Raw genomic sequence first — 25,430 nt, 5'->3', positions numbered from 1 at the left:
ACGAGCTTTAAAACACAAACACACAACCAGCCTCTTCTGTCAGTGTATAACTACCCACTATCAGCACTTGCTCGTAGCCACTGGTCCTGGATTAAAAAATGATGGTGAATCTCCTCCTAGCTGTGCTCCAGGTAAAGACAGCTAGGCTCATCCTGTTGGAAACTGACTTGTATTTTATGCTTAAAAAGGATTCATGTTAATAATGCTGTAATATTATATCTGTATTTCACATATCACTTCAGGTCTTGGTCACAGTGAGTGTGACATCACCGTTGCAGGATCCTGACGCTGGAGACTCAACATGGTCACTTTCTGGTGTGCAGAGCTTATATTGAGTTTGGTGTTGTCCTACAATGTGTCTTGAATGTAACAGGGACTGCAACTAAACTCCTGCTGATGGAGAGCTCTTTCATGCTGCGAAGAGACAATGTATATGTCATGTTACTTAAGAATACATTTATTATTAACATATTTACTGTTCTTCATAATAAAGAGCCCTACCAAGACGTTCCAGTTCTGCAGTTTCCAGAGTCTTCTGTGTGGTTGAAGAGGAGAAAGAGAGAGTGGATAATTCCACCAATCAACTTCCCAGAGAACAGCAGAGGACCTTTCCCCAAACAGATAGTGCAAGTGAGTAGAACTGATCTCTAACTAAAGCTGGAAATCTATGTTCATTTTATTTTGTACTTAACTGTATTTCTATGAGGGCGGCACAGTGGAGCAGCAGGTAGTGTCTCTGTCACAGCTCTGGGGACCTGGAGGTTGTGGCTTCGAGGAGTGTGTCTGTGAGGAGTGTGGTGTGTTCTGAACTGGATAAAGGTTATAGACAATGAATGAATGAATGCATTTCTGTGTCCAGATCGAGTCTGCTAAGGCTAGAAATGTTAAGATCACATACAGCATCACTGGAGGAGGAGCAGATCTGCCCCCAGTGGGAATTTTCACTGTGGACAGAAACACTGGCTGGCTTTACGTCAACAAGGCTCTAGACAGAGAGACCAAAGATTTATATGTGGTGAGAGACATTGCTTCTTTACTCCAGTGGAGCATTTCACAGTTCATTCAAGTCGCCCTGTGGCTGTATGGTCAGGTGAATTCAACTGTTCTTTTTTTTTCTGCCAATTTCAGCTTAAAGTCCATGCTGTGGCAGCAGAAGGAGAGGATGAACCTCCCATTGATATTATTGTCCATGTGATTGATATGAACGACAATAAACCTGTCTTCACCCAAGACACTTTCCATGGCTGTGTCCCAGAAGTTTTAGCACTAGGTATCTATGTTACTGGCATTAAGTGCGTTAAATTAGACCAAGGATTCTCAATGTTTTTCAACATTAAACCATTGTTGGGATAAAAACAATTCATGACCCCACAACTCGTCAGTTAATTAAATGACTTTGAGGGTGAACTGTTGAATTCTGCTAATGTAGGTCAAAGGTTACTTTACTGGACAGAAACTGACCGTATCACGTTTGTATTTTTGAGGCCGAAGTACAGAACCAAAGTATTGTTCACATATAAAAGAAGTATTGTTTGGTGGGTCTTAAGAGGATAAATATTCCTGTGCATCACTCACAATAGACAACAGACCCCTGGGTTAAAAAACCTGGATTAAACCAATGAGTTGTAGATTAAAGATGTCTATATTTCATTTACTGTCTCTGAAGGATATGAGTTCATGAAGGTCACAGCCACTGATGCAGACGACCCCAGAACTGACAATGCTGATATCAGATACTCCATCATCAGTCAGACGCCAACAGAGCCACATCTAAAAATGTTCGACATTAATCCTGTGACTGGAGGCATTCGAGTGGCCGCTAAAGGACTGGACATAGAGGTGGGAGCACAAGTCAGGTTTATAAATGCTGTGTTGAGTTTAATGAATGAAAACAGCATCAGTAAAGAACACGATCTCTTTCAGAAACATCCTAAATACACCTTGGAGATTCAGGCCGCAGACATGCTGGGCCATGGCCTCAGAACCACTGGAAAAGCTGTTATTACTGTCACTGACATCAACGAAAACGCACCCCAGTTTGAAAACACCTCGGTAAGAGAGAGTGAGTGAGATGATATTTTCATATGGAGTGCACCAACAACAGTTACTCCAACAATGGATTATGTTTTATGTTTGTTCTATAAATGCATTTTGCAAGTTTTAAATCGAGTGCAAGTTCAAATGCTGCATGTGTCTAGAATCATCGTGCTCAATGCCAAGCAAAGCCTAGAGGGGCAAAATTCAATGGAGCTCCATTCAGTACTATTGGGAAGTGATGTTGTTGGAGTTGGAGGGATTCATTCATTATCTGAAACCGTTTATCCAGTTCAGGGTCGCGGTGGGTCCAGAGCCTACCTGGAATCATTGGGCGCAAGGCGGGAATACACCCTGGAGGGGGCGCCAGTCCTTCACAGGGCAACACACACATTCACTCGCCAATCCACCTACCAACGTGTGTTTTTGGACTGTGGGAGGAAACCGGAGCACCCGGAGGAAACCCACGCGGACACGGGGAGAACACACCAACTCCTCACAGACAGTCACCCGGAGCGGGAATCCAACCCACAACCTCCAGGCCCCTGGAGCTGTGTGACTGCGACACTACCTGCTGCGCCACCGTGCCGCCCTGAGTTGGAGTGATACTTTTAATTAAGAACTAATTATCCATGATCAGTACTCGATCTCCCTAAATTTAGCTGAATGTCATTAAAGCAACTCATTTTCCAGTATCTACTGTTAAACTTTCCCAGAAGAGTCAAGGCTGTAACCAAATTAAACAGACACATGCACCCTACAGAAACCTTATGTTTCAGCAGAAGTTACCTCCGAACTGTGAATGTAAATGTCTCTGTTTTTCAGCACACTGTCTCAGTGCCAGAGATTGCACTAGGAGCAGTGGTGGTGAAGCTGCGAGTGAAGGATGAAGATGAACCTCAAACACCTGCCTGGACAGCCAGGTTCCACATTCTTAACGGAACAAGTGATGGACTTTTCAGTGTCAGCACTGGACCTAGCAAACAGGAGGGGATCATCACCACTGCTAAGGTACTTCAGAGCCTCTACACTCTCAGGGAAACTGTCAGTGGTGGTACCTTTAAAGGAACACTATGTAGTATTTTTACCTTCAAATTAAAGTTAAAAAGTTATTGTGACGCTTCTTTGACGTGTAATAGGGAGAACGGGTCCTCTGTTATTGCTACTCTGCACTCAGCACTACAGAAACAGCACTATGTAGGTTTTGTAGGAGGATAGGAAACCACCTCCACTCTTCTCCCTCACCACAGATTTCAGTAGGGTGCTGTAAAAACGAATAACACTAGGTGGCGCCCTGGGAGCAAAAAAACAATCCTTATCTGGTGTTCCTTTAAGGGTGCATATTCAGTACTTATTTTAGGAACGTAACTGTACAATATTTCATACTACTTGTATGTTTTTTTATTTGTGTGGGTTTCATACGACTACTTACATGTCAAGGACTTATATATTGTTGTTTAAATTATCCATAATTCAACTATGTTCTTCATGTAAATATTTTTCCCACTCAGCCACTGGACTTTGAGCAGGAGAAGCAGCACACTCTGCTGGTGATTGTGGAGAATGACATTCCTTTTAGCAAACCACTGCCCACTTCCACCGCCACCGTCACTGTGAATGTTCTGAACGCAGTGGAGCCAGAGGAAAAATGTACATGTGAAGCTTAAAACACAAAATGTTCCTAATGTTTCCATTCTTTACACCGTGAAATGATCATGTATCGCCTGGAAAAATTAAAAACACTTTATAAAAATGACCGTGGAACCATGAATAGATGAAACATAATAAACCATGTGATGTGTTGACTTTGAGGAAAATGTGTTCCTGTGAAAAGTCAGTAAATATTGGGGTATGTATGAAACTGAAATGAAAGTGGAAATGTAAGAGGAACATAGTAAACACTCTTGTAGGATCTTGTTGTTGAGGGAGGAGCTGAGACATAAGGAAGGAAAGTCAGATAAATACACACGTGTGGTGTGTATAAAAAGTAAAGTGAAGTAATGTGAATTCAGTATAAACATCTATAAAAATCAGTTGTGTAAGAAGTATAAAAATTCAGCTAAAATCAGTTCAGTTTAAAAGGAGTTCTTCAGTAAAAAGTCAGTTTTCTCAGTAAAGGAATTCAATTTATTCAGAATAAATAATAAAAGCACATTTCAAACAATAAGAGCGTGTATAAAACACAGTTTAAAACAATTACTTTACTGTTAAATTAGTTCATTAATCATCTTTGTTGATGTAGTGCAAATACAGGGATACTAGATACGATAAAAGCATGTATGAGGGTCTCTGGCTCTTAATTGGAGTCTCATATTGTTAATATTTAATAAGTGGAGAAAACAGGACTTGGTCAGTTGTTAATGTCAGTGGCAGATGACAGAGATGAAATAATACACCTAAATGACAAACACTAGACCGGGCAGCAGAGGAAACTGCCCAAGGCTTTGCTTAATTCATCATTCAGCAAACGTCGTTCATCCTTAGATCAAAAGGTCTTGAACAGAGTGGATGAAGAGGTCACAGAGAACACCGTTCTGCTGTTTCACAACAAAAAGGGCCAACGCTTCTATGATCTCAGCAGGAAAACAGATGCCGGGAAGTGGGTCACACTGAAGCAGTCCTCTGTTCTTCCTAATTCCTACGTTCATATTATTTAGTCAACTTTGTGTCCTGCTAGAGCTGCCCTGGACAACAGTAAGTGCTGTCATTAGGAGGTGGAGGCCTCTAGGAGCAACAGGACACAGCAGCTGGACACAGAATGGCTGAGTAAAAATGTCCTTCCTGTAGCAACAACCAGCACAAGACCTGCTCATTGGGAGTTTGGTTGTCGAAGTAAAAAACTCAAACATTAACAAATCACCAAAAACCAATTGCCCTAGGAATGAGAATGGAACTCGTCAGCGGCTTTCTCTCCCTATCAGTGAGACTTTCCCATTTATATAGTTTCTCAAAGTCCATTTGCTTCAGTGACAGGTAGTACAGGTAGTTTGTGAGGTCTGTTTTCTTTATCAAACTGATCATTCATCATCCACATGAAGGCCAATCAGCCACAGAGGCCTGCGATTCTGGAGCACTGGAACCGTGTTCTCTGAACTCAGGGTTCAGGGTTCAGTGTCTGGCAGTCTGACAGTGTATAATCTACAAGAAGCCTGGAAAACAAAAATAGAATCAGGTTTGTTCAAAGCAGGAAATAAGTCCTGTAGTATCTGTAAATTCCAAAGGCCAGTTTAACCAGTGAGCACTCCACTTATTGCCTCATTTGCTGAATTTATTTCAGGACCAATAAATTATTTATCTATCAAGTCAACCCCATATGTACACTTTGGTTAATAAAAGAACATAAAATGCAGATATGCATCAATCTGTATTTCACAACACTGTAGCTGCAGAGAGGAAAAGCTATAAAACACAAGCACATGACCAGCCTCTTCTGTCAGTGTATAAATACCCACTATCAGTGCTTTCTCGTAGCCACTGGTCCTGGATTACAAAATGATGGTGAATCTCCTCCTAGCTGTGCTCCAGGTAAAGACAACTAGCCTCATCCTGTTGGAAACTGACTTGCATTTAATGCTTAAGAGGATTCAGTGACAATTTAAATTACAGCCCGCTAATTAAAGAGTAAGTACCTGTTAAGTTAGGTGTAAGGAAAAATAGGTACAGTGTAAGTAAAGGGTATGATATTTGATGTACAAACTCAAACGATATTTTATATACATTGTCCATCAAAAGTTTGGACACTGGTTTTCTTTGATTGGGTCAAAAGTTTGGACAGCTTCTCATTCCATAGTTTTATTAATTTCTACATTGTAAATGAATGTGGAAGACATTACAACTATGAAGGAAGACATATGGAATTATGTAGTAAACAAAAAAGTGTTAAACAAACCAGGATGTTTTACACTTTAGATTCTTCACAGTAGCCCCCTGTTGCTTTGATGACAGCTTTGCACACTCTCTCCGTTCTCTCAGTCGGCTTCATGAGGTCGTCACCTGGAACGGTTTTCAGTGAACAGCCGTGGCCTCGTCGAGAGTTAATCTGTAGAACCGCTCTCTTCTGAATGTATCTGAGACCGTAACTGTGGTTGTGCAGAGGTAGGGGCTGGTACACAGTTGTATACAGTGAACAGCCCTATTCCACCAATCACTAATGAGGAGATGTGTCCAATTTTTTGACAGGTACTGTATATAAAGGGGCTGGTCATAAAATTAGAATATAATGAAAAAGTTGATTTATTTCAGTAATTCCATTCAAAATGTGAAACTTGTGTTTTATACTCCTTCATTGCACGAAGGCTGATATATTTAAAGTGTTTATTTCTTTTAATTTGATGATCATAACTGACAACTAATGAAAACCCCAAATTCAGTATGTAATATCAATTTCTCTCTGAGCTGTTTGAATCATGTTCCAGATTCAGAATTACTCTCGAACATGTCTTTGGTCACATGACCACCGCAGATCCTCAGTAGCTGCATTCCAAAGCCTAGGCCGAGCTCGGCTGCATTTCTCGGCCGCTACGTCACAGAAGGCTGTTCCAATGTGAAGAGTTCTTCGTATACAGCCAAGAAATGCAGCCTATGTTTGGAGTGATTTGAAGGACGCAAGCCTTCGTGGCCCTCTGTTACCCACAATTCTCTGCGCTCATACGGCGCGCTGGAGAAAATAAACGACATGGCGAAAAAATAGACCTTCAGAGTTCGTTTGCCTTGTAAAGTGTAAAATAACTAATTAAGTAAACTATTTGTCTCTATACCATATTTATACCACAGAAAGCATATATTTAGTAGTATGTTATTTTAATCTCAGTTCAAAAGGTTTAAAGAAGTATAAATGTTTATAGGTTGAGTTTAAATATTTTTTTAGAAGTATTGTCTTGCAGGATAATACTAATAAGCAAATACAACTTATTTTAGCATACTGTCATGTCAGTTCTTCAAGGCAGATAAGATCAATTTGTGTGATCGGGTCACGAAGAAGAAGTATTCAGAGGACAGTCCTACCGAGGACACATCCTACCTCGGCTGCAGCCTAGGCTTTGGAACAGAGCTAAAATATGAACGAATGATTCATTCAGGAATCATATCTTTATGACTCTTCTGCTCTTAGTCTCTCCTTCACTTGTTACACAACCGCATCATACTGAGCGACAAGAACATGGTGCTGATTCGGAAGGTTGTATATACCAGACTTCACTCTGTTTGGGAACTTAGCTGAAGATCCACCCGCTGTACACAGCATGTCCCCAAAAAGTGATTTATCGTTAAATAACAACTAAACGTTTTAGATCATTACAAATCTGATCATAACATTTAACTTTTATTCACAGAAAACAGACATAATGAGACAATTCATATCATATTCACATTTTCTCCAGGGGAAGAGGTAAAAGATCATGATATACATAACATTTTGTGAACTCATGTATCATCTAGAATCCTGATTTTACCAGCGGTAAATACAACTTTGTCCGCCATTCAGGTGCAATTTACAGATTGGAAAATTGGTATTTCCAAGTTTCTGACATCACTCGAACGCAGCATTACTGAGTGGCAGATATTTTAGGGTTTTGTGTCTATTACCTTTTCAAGTGTGTCATTTTTAATTAAAAGGCGTCATTGTTCATTTTTTAAATTGTTGTTTATTGTATCTAAAAAAAAATAAATGAATAAATAAAGAATGTGAACACCTGAAAGTATGTCAGTTGAGGAAAATTAGATTTTTAAGTAAATTATTATTTTTTTCTTTATTTTTTTATTACCCTACTTAACAGGTACTTACTCCATACTTGTAATTTGTGGGTTGTAATTTAAAGAGTTACAGAAGATTTATGCTAATAATTTAATACGCATATTTATGTATCCCCTTATCTCACATATCACTTCAGGTCTTGGTCACAGTGAGTGTGACGTCACTGTTGCAGGATCCTGACGCTGGAGACTCAACACGGTCACTTTCTGGTGTGCAGAGTTTATTGTACTGAGTTTGATGTTGTCCTACAATGTGCCTTGAATGTAACATGGACTGCAACTGAACTCCTTCCGATACAGAGCCATTTCATGCTGCGAGGAGACAATGTTGTGGATTATCATGGTCATAAATTCATGAATTTTAAATGTTTATGTGATTTTTTGTAGTAATTTATTCATTATTAACATATTTACTATTCTTCATAACAAAGAGCCCTACCAAGACGTTCCAGTTCTGCAGTTTCCAGAGTCTTCTGTGGGGTTGAAGAGGAGAAAGAGAGAGTGGGTGATTCCACCAATCAGCTTCCCAGAGAACGACAGAGGACCTTTCCCCAAACAGATAGCTCAAGTGAGTAGAACTGATCTCTAACTAAAGCTGGGAATCCCTAACACTCTCTTTTATTTTGTAATGAACTGTCTCTGTGTCCAGATCAAGTCCACTAAGGCTAAGGAAGTTAAGATCACATACAGCATCACTGGAGAAGGAGCAGACCTGCCCCCAGTGGGACTTTTCACTGTAGACAGAAACACTGGCTGGCTCTATGTCTCATGGCCTCTAGACAGAGAGGTTAAAGATAAATATGTGGTAAAAGTCGTTGCTTCTTTACTCGAGTGGAGCATTTCACAGTTCATCCCAGTCGCCCTGTGGCTGTATGATCACATGCATTTAACATGTCTGTATTTTTCTGCCAATTTCAGCTTCAAGCCCATGCTGTGGCAGAACAAGGAGAAGGGGAAAATCCCATTGAGATTGTTGCCAATGTGATTGATATGAATGACAATAAACCTGTCTTCACCCAAGACATTTTCTATGGGTTTGTTCCAGAAACTTCACCAATAGGTATCTATGTCGCCAGTGCAAAGTGGATTGGATTAGACCAGGGATTCTTAACCCTTTTCACCATACAATCTGTGGGGTTCCGCTAATGTAGGTCACAGGTTAGTTTACTGGACATATTACATTTGTTTCATTGAGGCTGAAAAACAGAAAAATCCAGGAAAAGACCAGAACCAAAGTATCGTTCACATATAACAAAAGGATTGATTGGTGGGTCTTTAGGGCAGAGGTAATTAATTAAACTTCATTAAGGTCCAGTTAGAGAACATTTTCTCAAGCCAAGGCCCAGAACATAATATTTATCTTATATGATCAGTATATGATCAGTGCCATGTCCTGCATACTGAAGTAGCCTTGTAGTTATAGCAACATTTTATGTAGTTAACAGCGGAATTTCAAATCAAATTGCACTTTCAATAACATCTTTTTATTTCAATTAAAATTTACAAATAAAATATATATGTAAATAAATGAAATAAATATATATGTAAATAAAGACCCTAATGACTAGTTGCAGCTGACTTTAGTGCTTTTCCATAACCAGCGATCTGATTGGCTCTTATTGCTGGAGGGCGGGACTTTGTACGTTAGCAGCAAGCTGATTGGCTCTTTATGCTGAATGACTTGACTTTATCTGTAAACAGAATCCAAATTCAGCGTTATGAGAATTTCAACCCAAAATCGTTCTCTTATTTTTAAAGTTTCTGGTTTTAACTCACACGACACAGTCATCTTGAAAGTGTCCCAAAAGAGCTGTTTTCACCTTGGGATATTTTCACTGGCCCCAGGAAAGGCTGTGCCGTATCATTCGCAATAATATCTTCACAATTTTTAAAACGATAAAAAATATCAATGTCGTGATCATAGTGATATTCTGAATTGTTTATGTAATGACGTCATGCAGTTATCCATAATACGGCATACGTTCTTTACATGACTCATTTAGCCAAAGTATGGTGAAGTACGGTGGAAAGTGACTCTGAGGTGAAGGAATTTGCTCAAAAAAAATGGAGTGGATTGTGATTTGGTTACAAAATATCAGATGTACAGTAAGCCATGATATTATGTTAGAAATGAAATTAGCCTTGAATATTATTATTATATATTATATATATTTCATTGAATATAATTCATATTAATATAACATTGATTTTGTTGCAACAATCAGTTTGAATACAATGATGAATACAAGTATTTTACAGTGTTTTGTTTGTATCATCTAAAATATCGTAATTGCCAAAATACCCTAACTATCATGATGTTATATTAGGGCCATATCGCCCACCCCTAGCACCAGAACAGTGGTGTCTGGAGCCCTGCCCTGTGTGTGTCACTCTTTGGAGTCACAGCGCTCATCATAATGCACAGATCTGATTGGCTGAGTATCCTCACGGAATATGCAGTACCACATGTGACCCACAACAGACCCCTGGCTTTAAAACCCCTGTATTAAACCAATGGCTGATAGCTATCATGAATTTAAAAATATCTGTATTTCACTCTTTCATTACTCTGAAGGATTTGAGTTCATGAAGGTCACAGCCACTGATGCAGACGACCCCATCAGTGACAATGCTGATATCAGATACTCCATCATCAGTCAGCGTCCCGCAATGCCACAGTCACACATGTTCGCCATTAATCCTGTGACTGGAGCCATTCGAGTCCTCGCTAAAGGACTGGACGGAGAGGTGGGAGCACAAGTCAGGTTTATAAATGCTGAGTTGAGTTTAATGAATGAAAACAGCATCAGTAAAGATCATGATCTCTTTCAGAAATATCCTGAATACACCTTGGAGATTCAGGCCGCAGACATGACGGGCCAAGGCCTCACAGCCACTGGAAAAGCTGTGATTACTGTAATGGGCATCAACAACCACGCACCTCAGTTTGAAAACACATCGGTAAGAGAGAGTGAGAGAAATTATATTTTCATATGGAGTACACCAACAACAGTTACTCCAGCAATGGATTATGATATATTTTGTTTGTTTGTTTTATTAATACATTTTGCAAGTTTTCAAACCAGCTCATGTCAAAATGAGTACCCAAAAACCCTTCAAAAGATAATAACATTGGTAGCTATAAGGAGAGTCAAGATGGTGTACTGGGGGAACAGACAATGACTGTCTTCCTTTTTAGAGACTTTTATAGAGCTTATAGCCTCTGCAGCTAGAGCAAAGGCTAGAGGGTCATAATCCTCAGGAACAATGGAGTTCCATTCAGTACCACTGGGAAGAGTTGAAGTGATATTCGTGATTAAGAACTAATCATCTTACATCAGTACCTGATCTCATGAAATTTGCTATAGCTGAATGCCATTAAAGCCACATAGAAATATTCCAGTATCTACTGTTAAACTTTCCAAGAAGAGTCAAGACCGTAACCAAATTAAAGGGATACACACACCCTACTTTCTGCCTGACTGCATTTTAAACAGTTTCCAGTAAAACTTCCAAGTGCACCACTATTCCACAAGATCTTATAACAATCTCCATACAGCTTTCTTTAGGACATCACTCCGGAAGTTTATCATATCTTATTGAGGACCATCAATCTGGAACAACCTACCAGCTTATTTAAAAAATTGTAATAATCTTATAACTTTAAAAAAAAACAGCTCAAAGCTTTGACGGTCAGAATCATACAAATAAGTCAAACGATGGATCTTTTCTTTATTAGTATCACCATTATTGTTATTTCTGTATATATATATATATATATATATGTGTGCATATGTTTATGTATGTATATGTCTATATATGGGTTTATATATGTGTTTATATATGCATGTGTATGTGTGTATAGGTGTGTTTTTATGATTAGTATTTAATTCTTTCTGCTTTTCTTCCATATTATGTAATTCACTCGTTTTCTCTTTGAATCTCTTATCTGTTTATAATTTTTTTTTTTCTCAGAGGGAAAGTGCCTCATACAAGCCCTTGGGCTTCTTTACTTTCCTGGCACAGAATTTTACTTTCTACTGTTTTACTTTTTCTTTTTTTGTATACTGTGCAAACAAACAAACAAAAATAATAAATAACTACATAATTGTCTCTGTGTTTCAGTACACTGCCTCAGTGCCAGAGATTGCACTAGGAGCAGTGGTGGTGAAGCTGCGAGTGAAGGATGAAGATGAACCTCACACACCTGCCTGGACAGCCAAGTTCCACATTCTTAATGGAAAAAGTGATGGACTTTTCAGTGTCAGCACTGGACCTAGCAAACAGGAGGGAATCATCACCACTGCTAAGGTACTTCACAGCCTCTACACTCTCAGGTGGTACCCTTAAAGGAACACTATGTAGTAATTCAACCTTAAAATTACAGCGTCTAAACCATTGTGCTGTTCCACAGAGCTGTGACAGGGAAAATGGGTTTTATCATGAAATCAGCAATATTTTATTTGATTACACACATTACCACGGCTCAACATCAGCCGGAGCCCCAGAGCCCTTCACGACCTATGTAAACATCACTCTGTGTGTGTGTGTGTGTGTGTGTGAGAGAGAGAGAGAGAGAGAGAGTTAGTGAGTGAGTGTGAGAGTGAGAGAGAGAGAGAGAGATGTGTGAGACTTGATTTCGCGACAGTATTGTAAATGTGAATTACGCTTATCAGCAGGTAGGGGGAGCTCAGGAGACAAAAAAGCCTTTTGTTACTGAAAATACCTGTACAATATTTTATATTACTTGTAGGCGACAGACATCTGTCCTTAATGATATACAATATGCTTCTGTAAAAAGGCACTGTCCCAGAATTCTCTGTAATTTCTACAGCAGAGAATTGGGAACATTAAGAGCATTGTTTCAACAACACACAGAAATATGCAGCAGAGAATCAGGGCTAAATGAAATGAAATGAAATGTATTCATTCATTGTCTGTAACCCTTATCCAGTTCAGGGTCACGGTGGGTCCAGAGCCTACCTGGAATCATTGGGCGCAAGGTGGGAATACACCCTGGAGAGGGCACCAGTCCTTCAAAATGAAATGTACATTTCATAACATAATAAACATTTATTTAAACCTGTGGTTTGGAGGATTTTACTTCAGGAATAATACATTAGTGTGTTTTCCATGATTCATTTTTATATAATCTCAGTCCAGCAGTGTCACACAGAGGTTTAAAAACTCTAGCAGCACTGCTGTGTCTGATCCACTCACACCAGCACAACACACACTAACACACCACCACCACGTCAGTGTCACTGCAGCGCTGAGAATGCTCCACCGCCACATCACACCTGCTCTGTGGGGGTCCTGATAAAGAATGGAGTAAAAGGGGGTAAACAAAGCATACAGAGCAACAAATGGACTACACTCAGATATGTACACATAGAACTACAAAATGCTCCTGTGTGGTCAGTGGAGATGAGATAATGGACAGAGTGTGTAGAAATAAGGAAGTATTCTTAATGTTATGGCTGATATTTCTCTCTCTCTTTCTCTCTCTCTCTCTCTCTCTCTCTCTCTCTCTCTCTCTCTCTCTCTCTCTGTCTGAACTCTGTTCTTGTTGTAAATTTTGTGTATGTTTTCTTTTTCCCACTCAGCCACTGGACTTTGAGCAGGAGAAGCAGTACACTCTGCTGCTGATTGTGGAGAATGACATTCCTTTTAGCCAACCTCTGCCCACTTCCACTGCCACCGTCACTGTGAATGTTCTGAACGTAGTGGAGCCAGATGAAATATCGATTGTATATGTGAATATTAAAATACAAAATGTTCCTAATGTTTCCATTTCTTACACCGTGGAGTGATCATGTTTCTCCTGGAAAATTAGAAAGAACCTTTATTAAATTACTGTGAGGGAACCACAGATGAAACTTAATAAAAATGTGATGTGTTGACTTTAACGAAAATGTGTTTCTGTGAAAAGTCAGAAAATATTGGGGAAGGAATGTGTAAAACTGATAGATCTGTGAAGGCTGATAACAGGTGATGAAAGTGAAAATGAAGTGAGGAAACACACATTTAGCATCTTCCTCTAATTGAGGGAGGAGCTGAGACATGAGGAATGACAAACAGTTAAATATATCAGAAGAATACACAATTGTCTTTGCACTAAATAAAGATTGAACATCTATATGTAACACACACACGAACATATGATATATATGATTTGAGTGATAGAGCATTCTCAGTGCTGCAGTGACACTGACGTGGTGGTGGTGTGTTAGTGTGTGTTGTGCTGGTGTAGAGTGGATCAGACACAGCAGTGCTGCTGGAGTTTTTAAAACCATTAGTGCCTCGGCTGAGGACAGTCCACCATTTAAAAACATCCAGCCGACAGAGTCCTGTGTCACTGATGAAGGACTAGAGGACGAGCGACACACACTGTGCAGCGACAGATGAGCTACTGTCTCTGACTCTACATCTACAAGGTGGACCAACGAGGGAGGAGTGTCTCACAGAGTGGACAGAGAGTGGACACAGGGTTTAAAAACTCCAGCAGCACTGCTGTGTCTGATCCACTCTACACCAGCACAACACACACTAACACACCACCACCACGTCAGTGTCACTGCAGCGCTGAGAATGATCCACCACCACATCACACCTGCTCTGAGGGGGTCTACTTCTGAAAAAACCTGTTTGTAAGAACCCTGATTTGTATTTTGAATAAAACATGAATATGAAAATAAGTCACACATCATTTCTCTTTGATTGTTTCTCTGAATAAACAAAATTAATAAAAATATTTCTGATCTGAACTGTGCCCTGAGTGAGTAATTAATGAGTATATAATACACCTGACATTAACATGTTACAGATTTATCAATGGCAATATGTTTTCAGAAGGTTGATGTTTCTGCAGTTTTATTCTATTTACCAAGCTGCAGTTTTTACACGTGGTTTTTCATCTCCGCGGACAAACTGAGGCTGAGAAAGAAAAAGAGAAGTTTCAGACAAGAGCTCACAAACAAACCAACGCATGCTACAGCCCGGGTGCTTCTAGATGTGTCTGATATCAAACCAAATCCTTTGAAAAATGATCTTTAAACTCCTTCTGGTGTTGCTCCAGGTGAGTTTAATGTGAGAAATAGAGAATTTCAGTGTATATTTAAGACTAAGACTAGTGTATATTTAAGATTTAAGCTTTCATATTTAAAGATTTTCTAATGATGCCTTTCTATATATGTTTTATATAAAATGCTTTTCTACATGTTGCTTTTTTCCAGGCCTTGAGCCTCAAAACTCTGTCGCCGCTGAGCAACAAGGGACCTGACCCTGAAGAAGGAGCACGGGCAGTTGCTGGTATAAATTTCTCACTACACTTGCTCATATCCGCCACAAAATGCTGTAAAAGCAGTCAGTGACCACCTCAAATGTAAAGCTGGCAGGATTTTAGTGTCTGTGCAGCAAAATCTTAACAGAAACAGAGGGATAAGACGTGTTAAGATAGGATTCCTTTATTTTAATTGCACATGTGTAACGCAATCCAACAGCACTTTACACACACACACACAATAGTAGAGTAAGTCAGTTCATATGAAATAGACTTAAGAGTGCGGAATTAAGAAAATAAGTGTGTGTAAATAGATAAATGAGGGAGGGTAAGTGATATTGCCAGAGGACAGAGGAGTTTCAACTTTCATATTTTGATAATTATTGTTAAAAAGGCTAACATTTGGTATTACTGTTATAGTAAACACTGTAAATACATGTATTAGTGTTATTAAATATATTTACGGGCAGTGTTATCTCCTCATGGCTTTCCTGGACAAATAAGTCCCTCTGGGACCCAACTACAGTTTGTAATGTACAAACCCCTTTTCCCTCATTGTGATTTCTTGGCAGTTTTCTGTGGTTATAATGTTGTTTATATTGACAAAAATTAAGAAATACATTGTGATATAAATTGGGCAGCACGGTGGTGCAGCAGGTAGTGTCTCTGTCACAGATCCAGGGACCTGGAGGTTGTGGGTTTGAGTCCCGCTCCAGGTGACTGTCTGTGATGTGAAGAGTGTGGTGTGTTTACTCTTTGTCCTTGTAGGTTTCCTCCCACGCTCCAAAAACACACATTGGTAGGTGGAATGGCGACTGGCTGTAACCCTTACCCAGTTCAGGGTCGCAGTGAGTCCAGAGCCTACCCAGAATCACTGGGCGGGGAAACCCACGCAGACACAGGGAGAACACACCACACTCCTCACAGACAGTCACCCGGAGGAAACCCACGCAGACACAGGGAGAACACACAACACTCCTTACAGACAGTCACCCGGAGGAAACCCACACAGACACAGGGAGAACACACAACACTCCTCACAGAGAGTCACCCGGAGGAAACCCATGCAGACACAGGGAGAACACACCACACTGCTCTGGTTTCCTCCCACAGTCCAAAAACACACGTTGGTAGGTGGATTGGTGACTCAAAAGTGTCCGCATACGCATTTCATTACACAATAAATTCACCAGTGATAAATCAACACTATTAATGTTAACATAACACTGAGAGTGTTAAATTATTACCCTGACCGTGTGTTGATTTAACACTGGTGAATTTATTGTGCAGGAGTCAGTCAGTCAGTCAGTCAGTAAGAGAAAATATCTCTTCTAGGCGGTCCTGCAAAAATACCAAATGATTTAAATTAAAAAAGAATTTGGATGATTTCCTAAAATCTAAAATATATTTTATAACATTTATTTTGCACCAGACCAACATTAACCAGCTAATCCATCCCCAGACCAACTAAAACCACTTTATCTTATATAAGCTAAAATATGTTAAACCACTGTTAGACATTAGCTTGTGTTATTAATCTGAGAACTTTTAAAAAGCATAAAACATAAGTTGAAAAAACTCACAAACTTACAAAGGTTTTGATTAGATATATGTTGTAGATATATAAGAATATTTTATGTCTGTTAATGAATGGGATTTGTTTTTTTATATTAATTTATACATTTTATACTTACACCGCGACCCTGAAATGAAGAAGCGGAGAAGAAAATGATGATGATGATGATTTTATACTTATATGTATATATATATATATATATATATATATATATATGTTTGTTTATTTTTATTTTTATTTTTTTTTTATAAACTACCAAGAGGTTATAGAAGTGGGCTTGGGAGGGGTAGGTCACTAGTTCAACTCCCACAAATGGCAGGAAAACAGCACTGTCCTCCCTCAGTCCACAGCTGAGGACCCCTTGGGCAAGGCGCTGCTAATTGCTCAGTCGTTGAGGTATTTTCCATAATAACCATCCATCCATTCATTTATTCATTCATTGTCTGTAAGTGTTCATTGAAATTGATCCACATTGATGACATCATTCACCTGCCTCGCTAAGTTTAATTGAATCCCTACTTTTTTTTTTTGTTACAAAGTTCTCATTCTTTCCCCTTTGTAATGGATTATTGTTTACTGTTATTTTCCAGTTCAGGGTCACGGTGAGTCTGCAGCCTACCCGGAACACACCCTGAAGGGGGCGGCAGTCCTTCACAGGGCATAATAACCATGTTTAGAAAGAACTTTAATGAATCGAAAGTACTTGCAAGAAACTATAATTCGCTACATGAACTTTGTGCATGTTTTAACTACATACAAAACTGCAGTTCTTCTTTTGGTTTTGAACTCAGCACAGTAACTGAAATTCAAAAATATATTTATGCTTAAAGAAACAGTTTCAGACAGGATCTCACAGACCTAACCACACAGACAAAAGCCTTTGAGCTTCCTGATGTTACTGAATTTTAACAAACCTCTTGGTCTGTGATGAATGTAGAGTACAAGATGTTCTTTAACATCTTACTGGTTTTGCTCCAGATGAGTATAATGGTGAGTATAATGGTGAGTATAATGGTGAGAATAATGGTGAGTAAACTAAAGCTGTTGGTCAGTGATGACTGCAGAGTGTAATATGATTTTTAATGTCCTTCTGGCTTTGCTTAGTGCATGATATGAGCCTTTAAAATATGTAACTAATGCAAAAAAAATAAAAAAATACAGACACCTGCAGATTGTGTTAATATTATTACACTAACTTTATTACGGACAGCACGGGGTGCAGCAGATAGTGTCTCGGTCACGGCTCCAGGGACCTGGAGGTTGTGGGTTCGAGTTCCGCTCCGGGTGACTGTCTGTGAGGAGTGTGGTGTGTTCTCCGTGTCCGCGTGGGTTTCTTCCCGTTGCTCCAGTTTCCTCCACTGCTCTATAAAACACACGTTGGTAGGTGGATCGGTGACTCAAAAGTGTCTGTAGGTGTGAGTGAATGTGTGAGTTTGTGTCACCCTGTGAAGGACTGACGCCGCCTCCAGGGTGTGTTCCTGCATTGCACCCAATGATTCTAGGTAGGCTTTGCATCCACCAGGAACCTGAACTGGAATAAAGTTCATAGGCAATGAATGAATGAATATTTAACCAACACCAGACCAATATAAATCCGTTAATATAACACCGGTTGTGAAATTACTAGGTTGTTTTCCTTTTCCTTTTCTGTTTATTATTTATAAACAGGGTTCTACCAAGACGTTCAGGTTCTGCAGTTTCCAGAGTCTTCTGTGGGGTTAAAGAGGAGAAAGAGAGAGTGGGTGATTCCACCGATCAACTTCCCAGAGAATGACAACGGACCTTTCCCCAAAGCGTTGGTGCAGGTTTGTAGAACTGATCTCTAACTCAATTTAGAAATACCTCTCTGTCTGTTTTATTTTATACCAAATTTACACAATTGTTTCTGTGTCCAGATCAAATCTAATAAGTCTGAAGAAGTTAATATCACATACAGCATCACTGGAGAAGGAGCAGACCGGCCCCCAGTGGGACTTTTCACCATCAACAGAGACACTGGCTGGCTCTACGTCACAAAGCCTGTAGACAGAGAATTCAAAAATAAATATGTGGTAAGAGTTTTTGATTCTGCGACTGTAAGCGTCTAAAAGTTAGCGTCAGAAATCACTAAAGAAATGTTTGTTAAAGCAACACGTATAGGCACTGTCCTTTTCACATGGTTTGTATGGTTTGTTTCTGCCAATTTCAGCTTCAAGCTCACGCTGTGGCAGCAAAAGGAGAAGGAGAAGCTCCCATTAAATTTATTATCAACATGATTGATGTGAATGATAATGTACCAGTTTTCACACGATCCATTTACAAAGTCCGTGTTCCTGAAGCTACACCAATCGGTAGTTTAATTTATGTTTAATTTATGTTTAATTTATGTTGTACAGGTAGGTTTCATAATTATTCATAGAGTTTAGTGTGGATCTGTATTTCTCTGTGGATTGTTTAATGTTTGATTGTCATTATTACTTTCTGTGCAGGACATGAGTTCATGAAGGTCACAGCCACTGATGCAGACGACCCCAACACAGAAAATGCTGATATCAGATACTCCATCTTCAGTCAGAATCCAGTAAAGCCGAATCCAAACATGTTCAACATTAATCCAGTGACTGGAGCGATTAGAGTCAGCGCTGATGGACTGGACAGAGAGGTGAGGCTCTTCTCCAGCACGACTTATAAAAGCACAATGATGTCCACTGAGGAAGCATAGCTAGTAGTTTATATACAGTAATTTGTAGTAGTGTATAGTTTATGTTATTTATATGCACTCATTTTGCCCTGTTATTTTTTACCTTTCCTGCTTCTGTCAAAGTTTCAGTTTATTTCTGCTCTCAGAGCTGACCACTCTGGTCACTGTGGTTTCTAGTAATAATATTTTTAATGATAGTTTCACTTTCTCAAAACGTACTGCATTCTTCCGGGAGGAGTCTCTGAGGAGTGTGGTGTGTTCTCTCTGTGTCCGTGTGGGTTTCCTCCGGGTGCTCTGGTTTCCTCCCACAGTCCAAAAACACATGTTGGTAGGTGGGTTTGGCGACTCAAAAGTGTCCATAGGTGTGAGTGTGAGAGTGTGTGTCACCCTGCGAAGGACTGGTTACTAATAAATACTTAGGCTGCTCTTGTTGTCTTTTTACCTTAAAATTACAGCTCCAAAGTCATTGTGATGCGCCACTGAGCTGTAATATGGAGAATAGAGCCTCTGCCTTTGCTAATTGTGGCTCAGAACTGCAGACAGTACACTATGTAACACTTGGAGGACGGTAGGAAATCAGCCCCCTCCCTCCCCCTCTCTGTTAATTTCAGGGCACTGCTGTAAAAATGAATTACACCCTGCAGCTTTAGGGGGCGCATAGGAGCAAAAATACCAAATCTTACCTAGTGTTCCTTTAATGTCATTTAAATGTGGATAATTCACATGTGTATATATACCCTTCTCATATTTATCATTCATTCATTCATTTATTGTCTTTAAGCGCTTATTCGGTTCAGGGTGGCGGTGGGTCCGGAGCCTACCCAGAATCACTGGGCGCAAGGCGGGATATACCTACCCTGGAGGGGGCCATATTTCTTCCGTAATGGAAAATAGTGTGTATGTCTGTGGCACACTTTTGCAACACTGCCCTATTTATTTTGATTAATGTAGGTGTTCTCTTGTGCAGTATGTATAGAGCTGTGATGCTGCTGTCTCCTTCAGGATCAATAAATGTATATATTATTAGAAAAGACTAAGATGGTCGCTGGTGAAAGCTGAGGTGATGTGGAATAAAATAATTTCCTGACCATGACTCTTGATTCTTCCAGAAATATCCTGAATACACCCTGGAGATTCAAGCTGCAGATTGGATGGGTACTGGCCTCACAGCGTTTGCAAAAGCTATCATTACTGTAACTGACAGCAACGACAATGCTCCCAAATTTGAGAAGACCTCGGTAAAGCACTTCACTGAATACTATGGTTTACAGAAAACTGACTGAACTTACTGGTTTAGATTTAAATGTAGTTTAATCCTGAATCATATCTCAGTGTGTTGTGTTCAAACTAAGGAAAGTGATTCTTTATTAAGACGTGTGTTTTTGTCTTTCAGTACACTGTGTCTGTCCCAGAGAATACAGTGGGAGCTGTAGTGGTGAAGATGGCGGTGACTGATGGAGATGAACCTCAGTCCACTGCCTGGACAGCCAAGTTCAGGATCATTCGAGGCAACCAGGGTGGAGTTTTTAACGTTAGCACAGGACCAAACAAACAGGAGGGCATCATTACCACTGTTAAGGTAGCATTGACACCACTTCAAACTGTCAGTTGAATAAACCCTGGGGCGTCTTATTTCTTGAGTTCACTGACTTTTCTTCTGTGTTCCTCCAGCCTCTGGACTTTGAGACAAACCCAAAGTACACTCTGTTGGTGGTTGTGGAGAACGACGTTCCTTTTGCTAAACCCATGCCCACGTCCACTGCCACAGTCACTGTGAATGTCCTGGATGTGAATGAAGATCCAGTGTTTGATCCAGAGGTGAAAGAGGTTTCTGTACCTGAAGATGCAGCTGTTGGTTCTCAGCTGACTGTGTTCACCGCCACTGATCCAGACACAGCGAGGGCTCAGACCGTGACGTAAGAGCCACTAAGTATATCCCTTATTACTAAATGTGATGGACATATCATTCAGATCATTTATTCTGCTGTGATAAATCATCATTTTTAACTTGTAGATTCTTGTTATAAGTAAATATGTTTTGTACAGCTATTTTTGTTTGATTGGGGGTTGTTCCCTGCCCTCCAGAACTTACATAGTGCTGTTTCAGCAGTGCCGAGCCTAAAGTGACAAAATTATATAATGTTCCTTTAAGACTTAAAAAACCTGCTTGTTTTCTTGGAGTATCTCTCAGATAAAGATGCACTGATATTAACTGTGTATCTGCTGTTTGTTGTAGGTATCGTGTAGGTGCTGATGCTGCTGGTTGGCTGAGTGTTGATGGAGAGAATGGAGTCGTCAAAGTGAAGAGCCCCATGGACAGAAAGATTTTTCCATTCTTTGTGAAAGATGGAAAATACAGAGCTCTGATCCTGGCTGTGGACGATGGTAATGCTTTGTCTTATTTCTTTATTTACAAAATAACATGCTGTAGCTTTTTCTAATAGACTCCACACATTTACAGATCAGGTTCCAGCCACTGGTACAGGAACCCTCCTGATAAATGTGGGGGATATGAATGATAACGTTCCCGTTATTGAAGAGAAGATGATCACAGTGTGCAGTAAGGAGCCAGCTCCAGTGCTGCTGTCTGTGACGGATAAAGATGGGACTGGTTTTGCTGCTCCATTGAAGGTGGAGCTCCAAGGAGAAAGTAGGGACCACTGGACGGCCAAGATGGACAAAAATGGTAAGCTGTTTATTAAGTGACTTCTTGACAAAAACAAAATTGAATTTGAGAACAAAGTCATGTGAAAAATATAAACAAACATCCAAAATTAACTCAGCACAAGTTCAAACATAAAACATATATAAAATATATTAATTACAGTTCGACATGAGCTACAGTATGTTCCAATAAATACTTTATGCTTTATTTTTTCTATTTTTTTTTTTTTAATTAAAGCTTACGTGCATTTGTAAGAACATACACTTTGGCTCCTCTTCCCCAGTTTTTAACTGAATCAGTTAACCCCCTGGAGTCTGAGGGGTTTTCAGACACCCTGGTGTAGTCTGACATGCCTTGATTGTTTTACAAATTGTACGCATCTGAGAAAAAATCATTTCAAAGTGTTACACATGCATTTTTCAGAACTATCTCTGCAACAACAGTGTTGAATCAGTAAGAGTGTCATACATCTACATTTTGATTAAATTTACTCTAAACTTAGACTTTCCAAAAACCTATTTTCAGAAGTGCTGATATACTGTGAAAAAACACATTCTAAACATTTCTCACCGGGACCTTTGAGGTCAAAACTTTGTGAACACGGGTCTTGGCAACACACTGCTGATTCTACTTTTCATAAATTGTATGTAATTTTATACTTAGGACATAACAAATGTGAGGTGACACTCTGTTTTTCTCAGTCACTGGCTCCTACGTTGCATATGTATGAAGATAGGTGCGAAAACCGAGGTGCGAGGTCCCCACCCCACTGCCTAATGAATGGCCCATTAGCTGTCACTGCCACAGCTGTCAAAAGAGAAGAGACCAGAGGCAGAGTTTATCACAGTTTATTTCAAAAAAAGAGAACTAAACAAGCAATAAAAACAAAAAAATAAATAACTGGCATGAATTAAAATAAATGGAAAATGTGTTCACATGTAAACATAGTGATAATATACTAAAGATAGTCATACTGCTCTTCCATGAATGCCTTGTGGGTCAGGCTGTCCTGTTGCATAAGTTGTTGTGGAGAATGTAGGCATTGGTAGCAGCAATGTCCAAGAAGTGAAGAAACAGTTTTCTGTACCACTTCAAAGTTTTGTGCTGAGTTGTGTACTGCAAAATGCTAAACTTGCAGAGCAGATGTGGAAGGACCATGTGTTTACACGTTGGTGGTTGCAGACTTGGTTGACGCCGTCGTCTTTGCTTGGAGGTGGAGTATTTTCCACATTTCTGAAAGAAAAATAATAAGAAATGTGAGCTTCTGAGCAGTTACAAAGATTAGCTATTCATGCCAACAGTCACTACAACTAATAATTACTTGTATTTCAAATACAGTACTTGTATATGACCTATGTATAGCAGTACATAGCATAACAAGCTACATAGGATGACACTATTACATTCACACAGGCCATTTACACATGACATTACCACACTAGGCTAAACATTTACAGCCATAAGCCACACTTATGGTACTGGAGCCTCGCATGCTAATGTTAGCACTCTCAGCATGCACTCAGATTAGCAACAGGCTACACTTGAATGTCCCGTTTACACAACAGCAGGTTTTTTTTACATTAATTTATGCTTTCATATACAAAGGAATACTTATTTAATTTATTCTTTATTTTAATTTATCCGGAATTCGCGGAGTGTACACAGTGAGCGCGAAGCGTGGGTTTGTTTCATTTGAAAAGAAATATTTCACTTACCCTTCACAAAAATCCTCCTTCGGATCAATCCGCATCTCAAAATAAATCTTTCTTCGTCACTGTCCTCCCCGCTTTCGTCAGATGAGCTGAAATCCTCTTCATTTTCCAGAACAAAGCTCTCCTCCGCAGTGGCTCCAGCTCCCGTGAGTGCGACATGACGAAGCTCCACGTAAACAATTCCGCGACATGTGGCTCTGTGTTTGGGCGTTTTCATGCAAATTATCAGCCAATGATCCTCCACTAGCAGCTGCCGAATTACCATAGTGTTAACATATGAATGGCAGAACGCGTCTATGGGCGGAACAAAAAAGCTTGTGCCTCAAAAATGTGCCGGTTGTTGTTTACGCTTCTCTCACAAGAATATAAATATATATATCGTTTCATCCTGTATATAGTTGGAAAGTAGACCCTTCAAGGTTTCCGAGGTATGTTGTATTTTTTTTTAGGATAAAATCTCGCAGAGTTATATACGTGTTTATGTGGAATTTCAATTTAGCCGACCTCAAAGGGTTAAAGCAGAAAAATATAAATAATGTGAAACTTAATCTCAGGAAAACACTTTTAACTTTCTTTTTAATCTTACATTAGGGTTTGGAGCATGATGCTCTGTTTCAGAAAGAAATCAAAGAATTAATATTCTGGGGTTTTGAACCCCCTAATAACGTCTTATATTATAATTTGTTGAATATATTATAAATGGTTTTGTTCCTTGCTTATGCTCCCCTTGTCATGTGACTGTTTGCCTCTGTCTCATGTCTGCTTCCTGCTTGTTTCCTGGTCATGTGATACCTTTCCCATGTGTTTCTAGTGTCACGTGTCTTGATTAGTGTCCAGGTGTTTCTTGTTTGTGCTGTCTTTATATAGTCCTTGTCAGTGTTTCCTGTTGTGTGTGTCACTGAATGTAACAATGTATGTTTGCTTTATGTTAATGGTTTAGCATTGCTCAATATTTAGTCTAGATTTGTGTTTAGATTCCTTGTTCAGTTTTTAGCTTTGTTTAGTATCTAACTTTTAGTGTTTAGCCTTGTTTAATGTTTTGTGTTTAGTGTTAGCTTGCCTCTGTCTATTTACCTTTTGTTTATTGTTAATAAATCTCTCCTGCATATACCTCCTTCCATTACTCCTTGGCCACTTGTGCACACCCCCATTATGACAGCATCCTACATTTCACTTTGTTGTAATCCTACTTTTCTCACAATGTTTAAATTTCTTTGTAATGGATTATTGTTCAATGTTGTTTTGCTGTAGGAACTGGAATTGTCCTCAGTCCTAACACTGCACTGGAGCAGGGAGAATACAACATTGTTCTGAGGGTGTATGACAACGGCCTCCTGTATCAGGACCACACTGTTCTAGCAGCTGTATATGAGTGCATAGGAGAAGTGGAGTATTTTTGTCTGAAGGGTTAAGAAGTTGCATGTTTTACTTAAAACCCAATAACAAACTTCAGCTTCATCTTAATTTCTTTGAAGCAATAAGAAGGAAAATACACAAATTGTCAGATTAAAAATTTCAAGTTTACATTTAATTTGTGTTTAATTCTGTATTTACACTGCAATATGTTTCAGATTTATCTGATTGTTTGCTGTAAGGGCAGCACAGTGGTGCAGCAGGTAGTGTCTCTGTCACAGCTCCAGGGACCTGGAGGTTGTGGGTTTGAGTCCCGCTCCGGGTGACCGTCTGTGAGGAGTGTGGTGTGTTCTCTCTGTGTCTGCGTGGGGTTCCTC

General features: G+C 39.6%; 1 protein-coding gene across 1 annotated transcript; it reads left to right on the top strand.

Moving 5' to 3' along the window:
* LOC136677423 (uncharacterized) lies at positions 1–25,142 on the top strand. Its single transcript, XM_066654940.1, has 28 exons — positions 1–131; positions 243–315; positions 494–630; positions 860–1,015; positions 1,129–1,270; positions 1,667–1,839; positions 1,924–2,052; positions 2,860–3,045; positions 3,546–3,690; positions 7,923–7,934; positions 8,217–8,353; positions 8,435–8,596; positions 8,704–8,845; positions 10,361–10,533; positions 10,618–10,746; positions 11,911–12,096; positions 13,392–13,535; positions 15,021–15,096; positions 18,312–18,448; positions 18,539–18,694; positions 18,832–18,973; positions 19,112–19,284; positions 20,433–20,561; positions 20,717–20,902; positions 20,995–21,239; positions 21,560–21,708; positions 21,785–22,009; positions 24,952–25,142. Exons 1-28 carry the CDS (start codon positions 99–101, stop codon positions 25,110–25,112), a joined length of 4,038 nt encoding a protein of 1,345 aa, XP_066511037.1. The 5' UTR covers positions 1–98; the 3' UTR covers positions 25,113–25,142.
* Positions 25,143–25,430: the final 288 nt, after the last annotated feature.

Source organism: Hoplias malabaricus, chromosome X2, assembly GCF_029633855.1.
Source record: "Hoplias malabaricus isolate fHopMal1 chromosome X2, fHopMal1.hap1, whole genome shotgun sequence".
NCBI lineage: Eukaryota > Metazoa > Chordata > Actinopteri > Characiformes > Erythrinidae > Hoplias > Hoplias malabaricus.
This window is presented reverse-complemented; position numbering and strand designations above follow the sequence as displayed.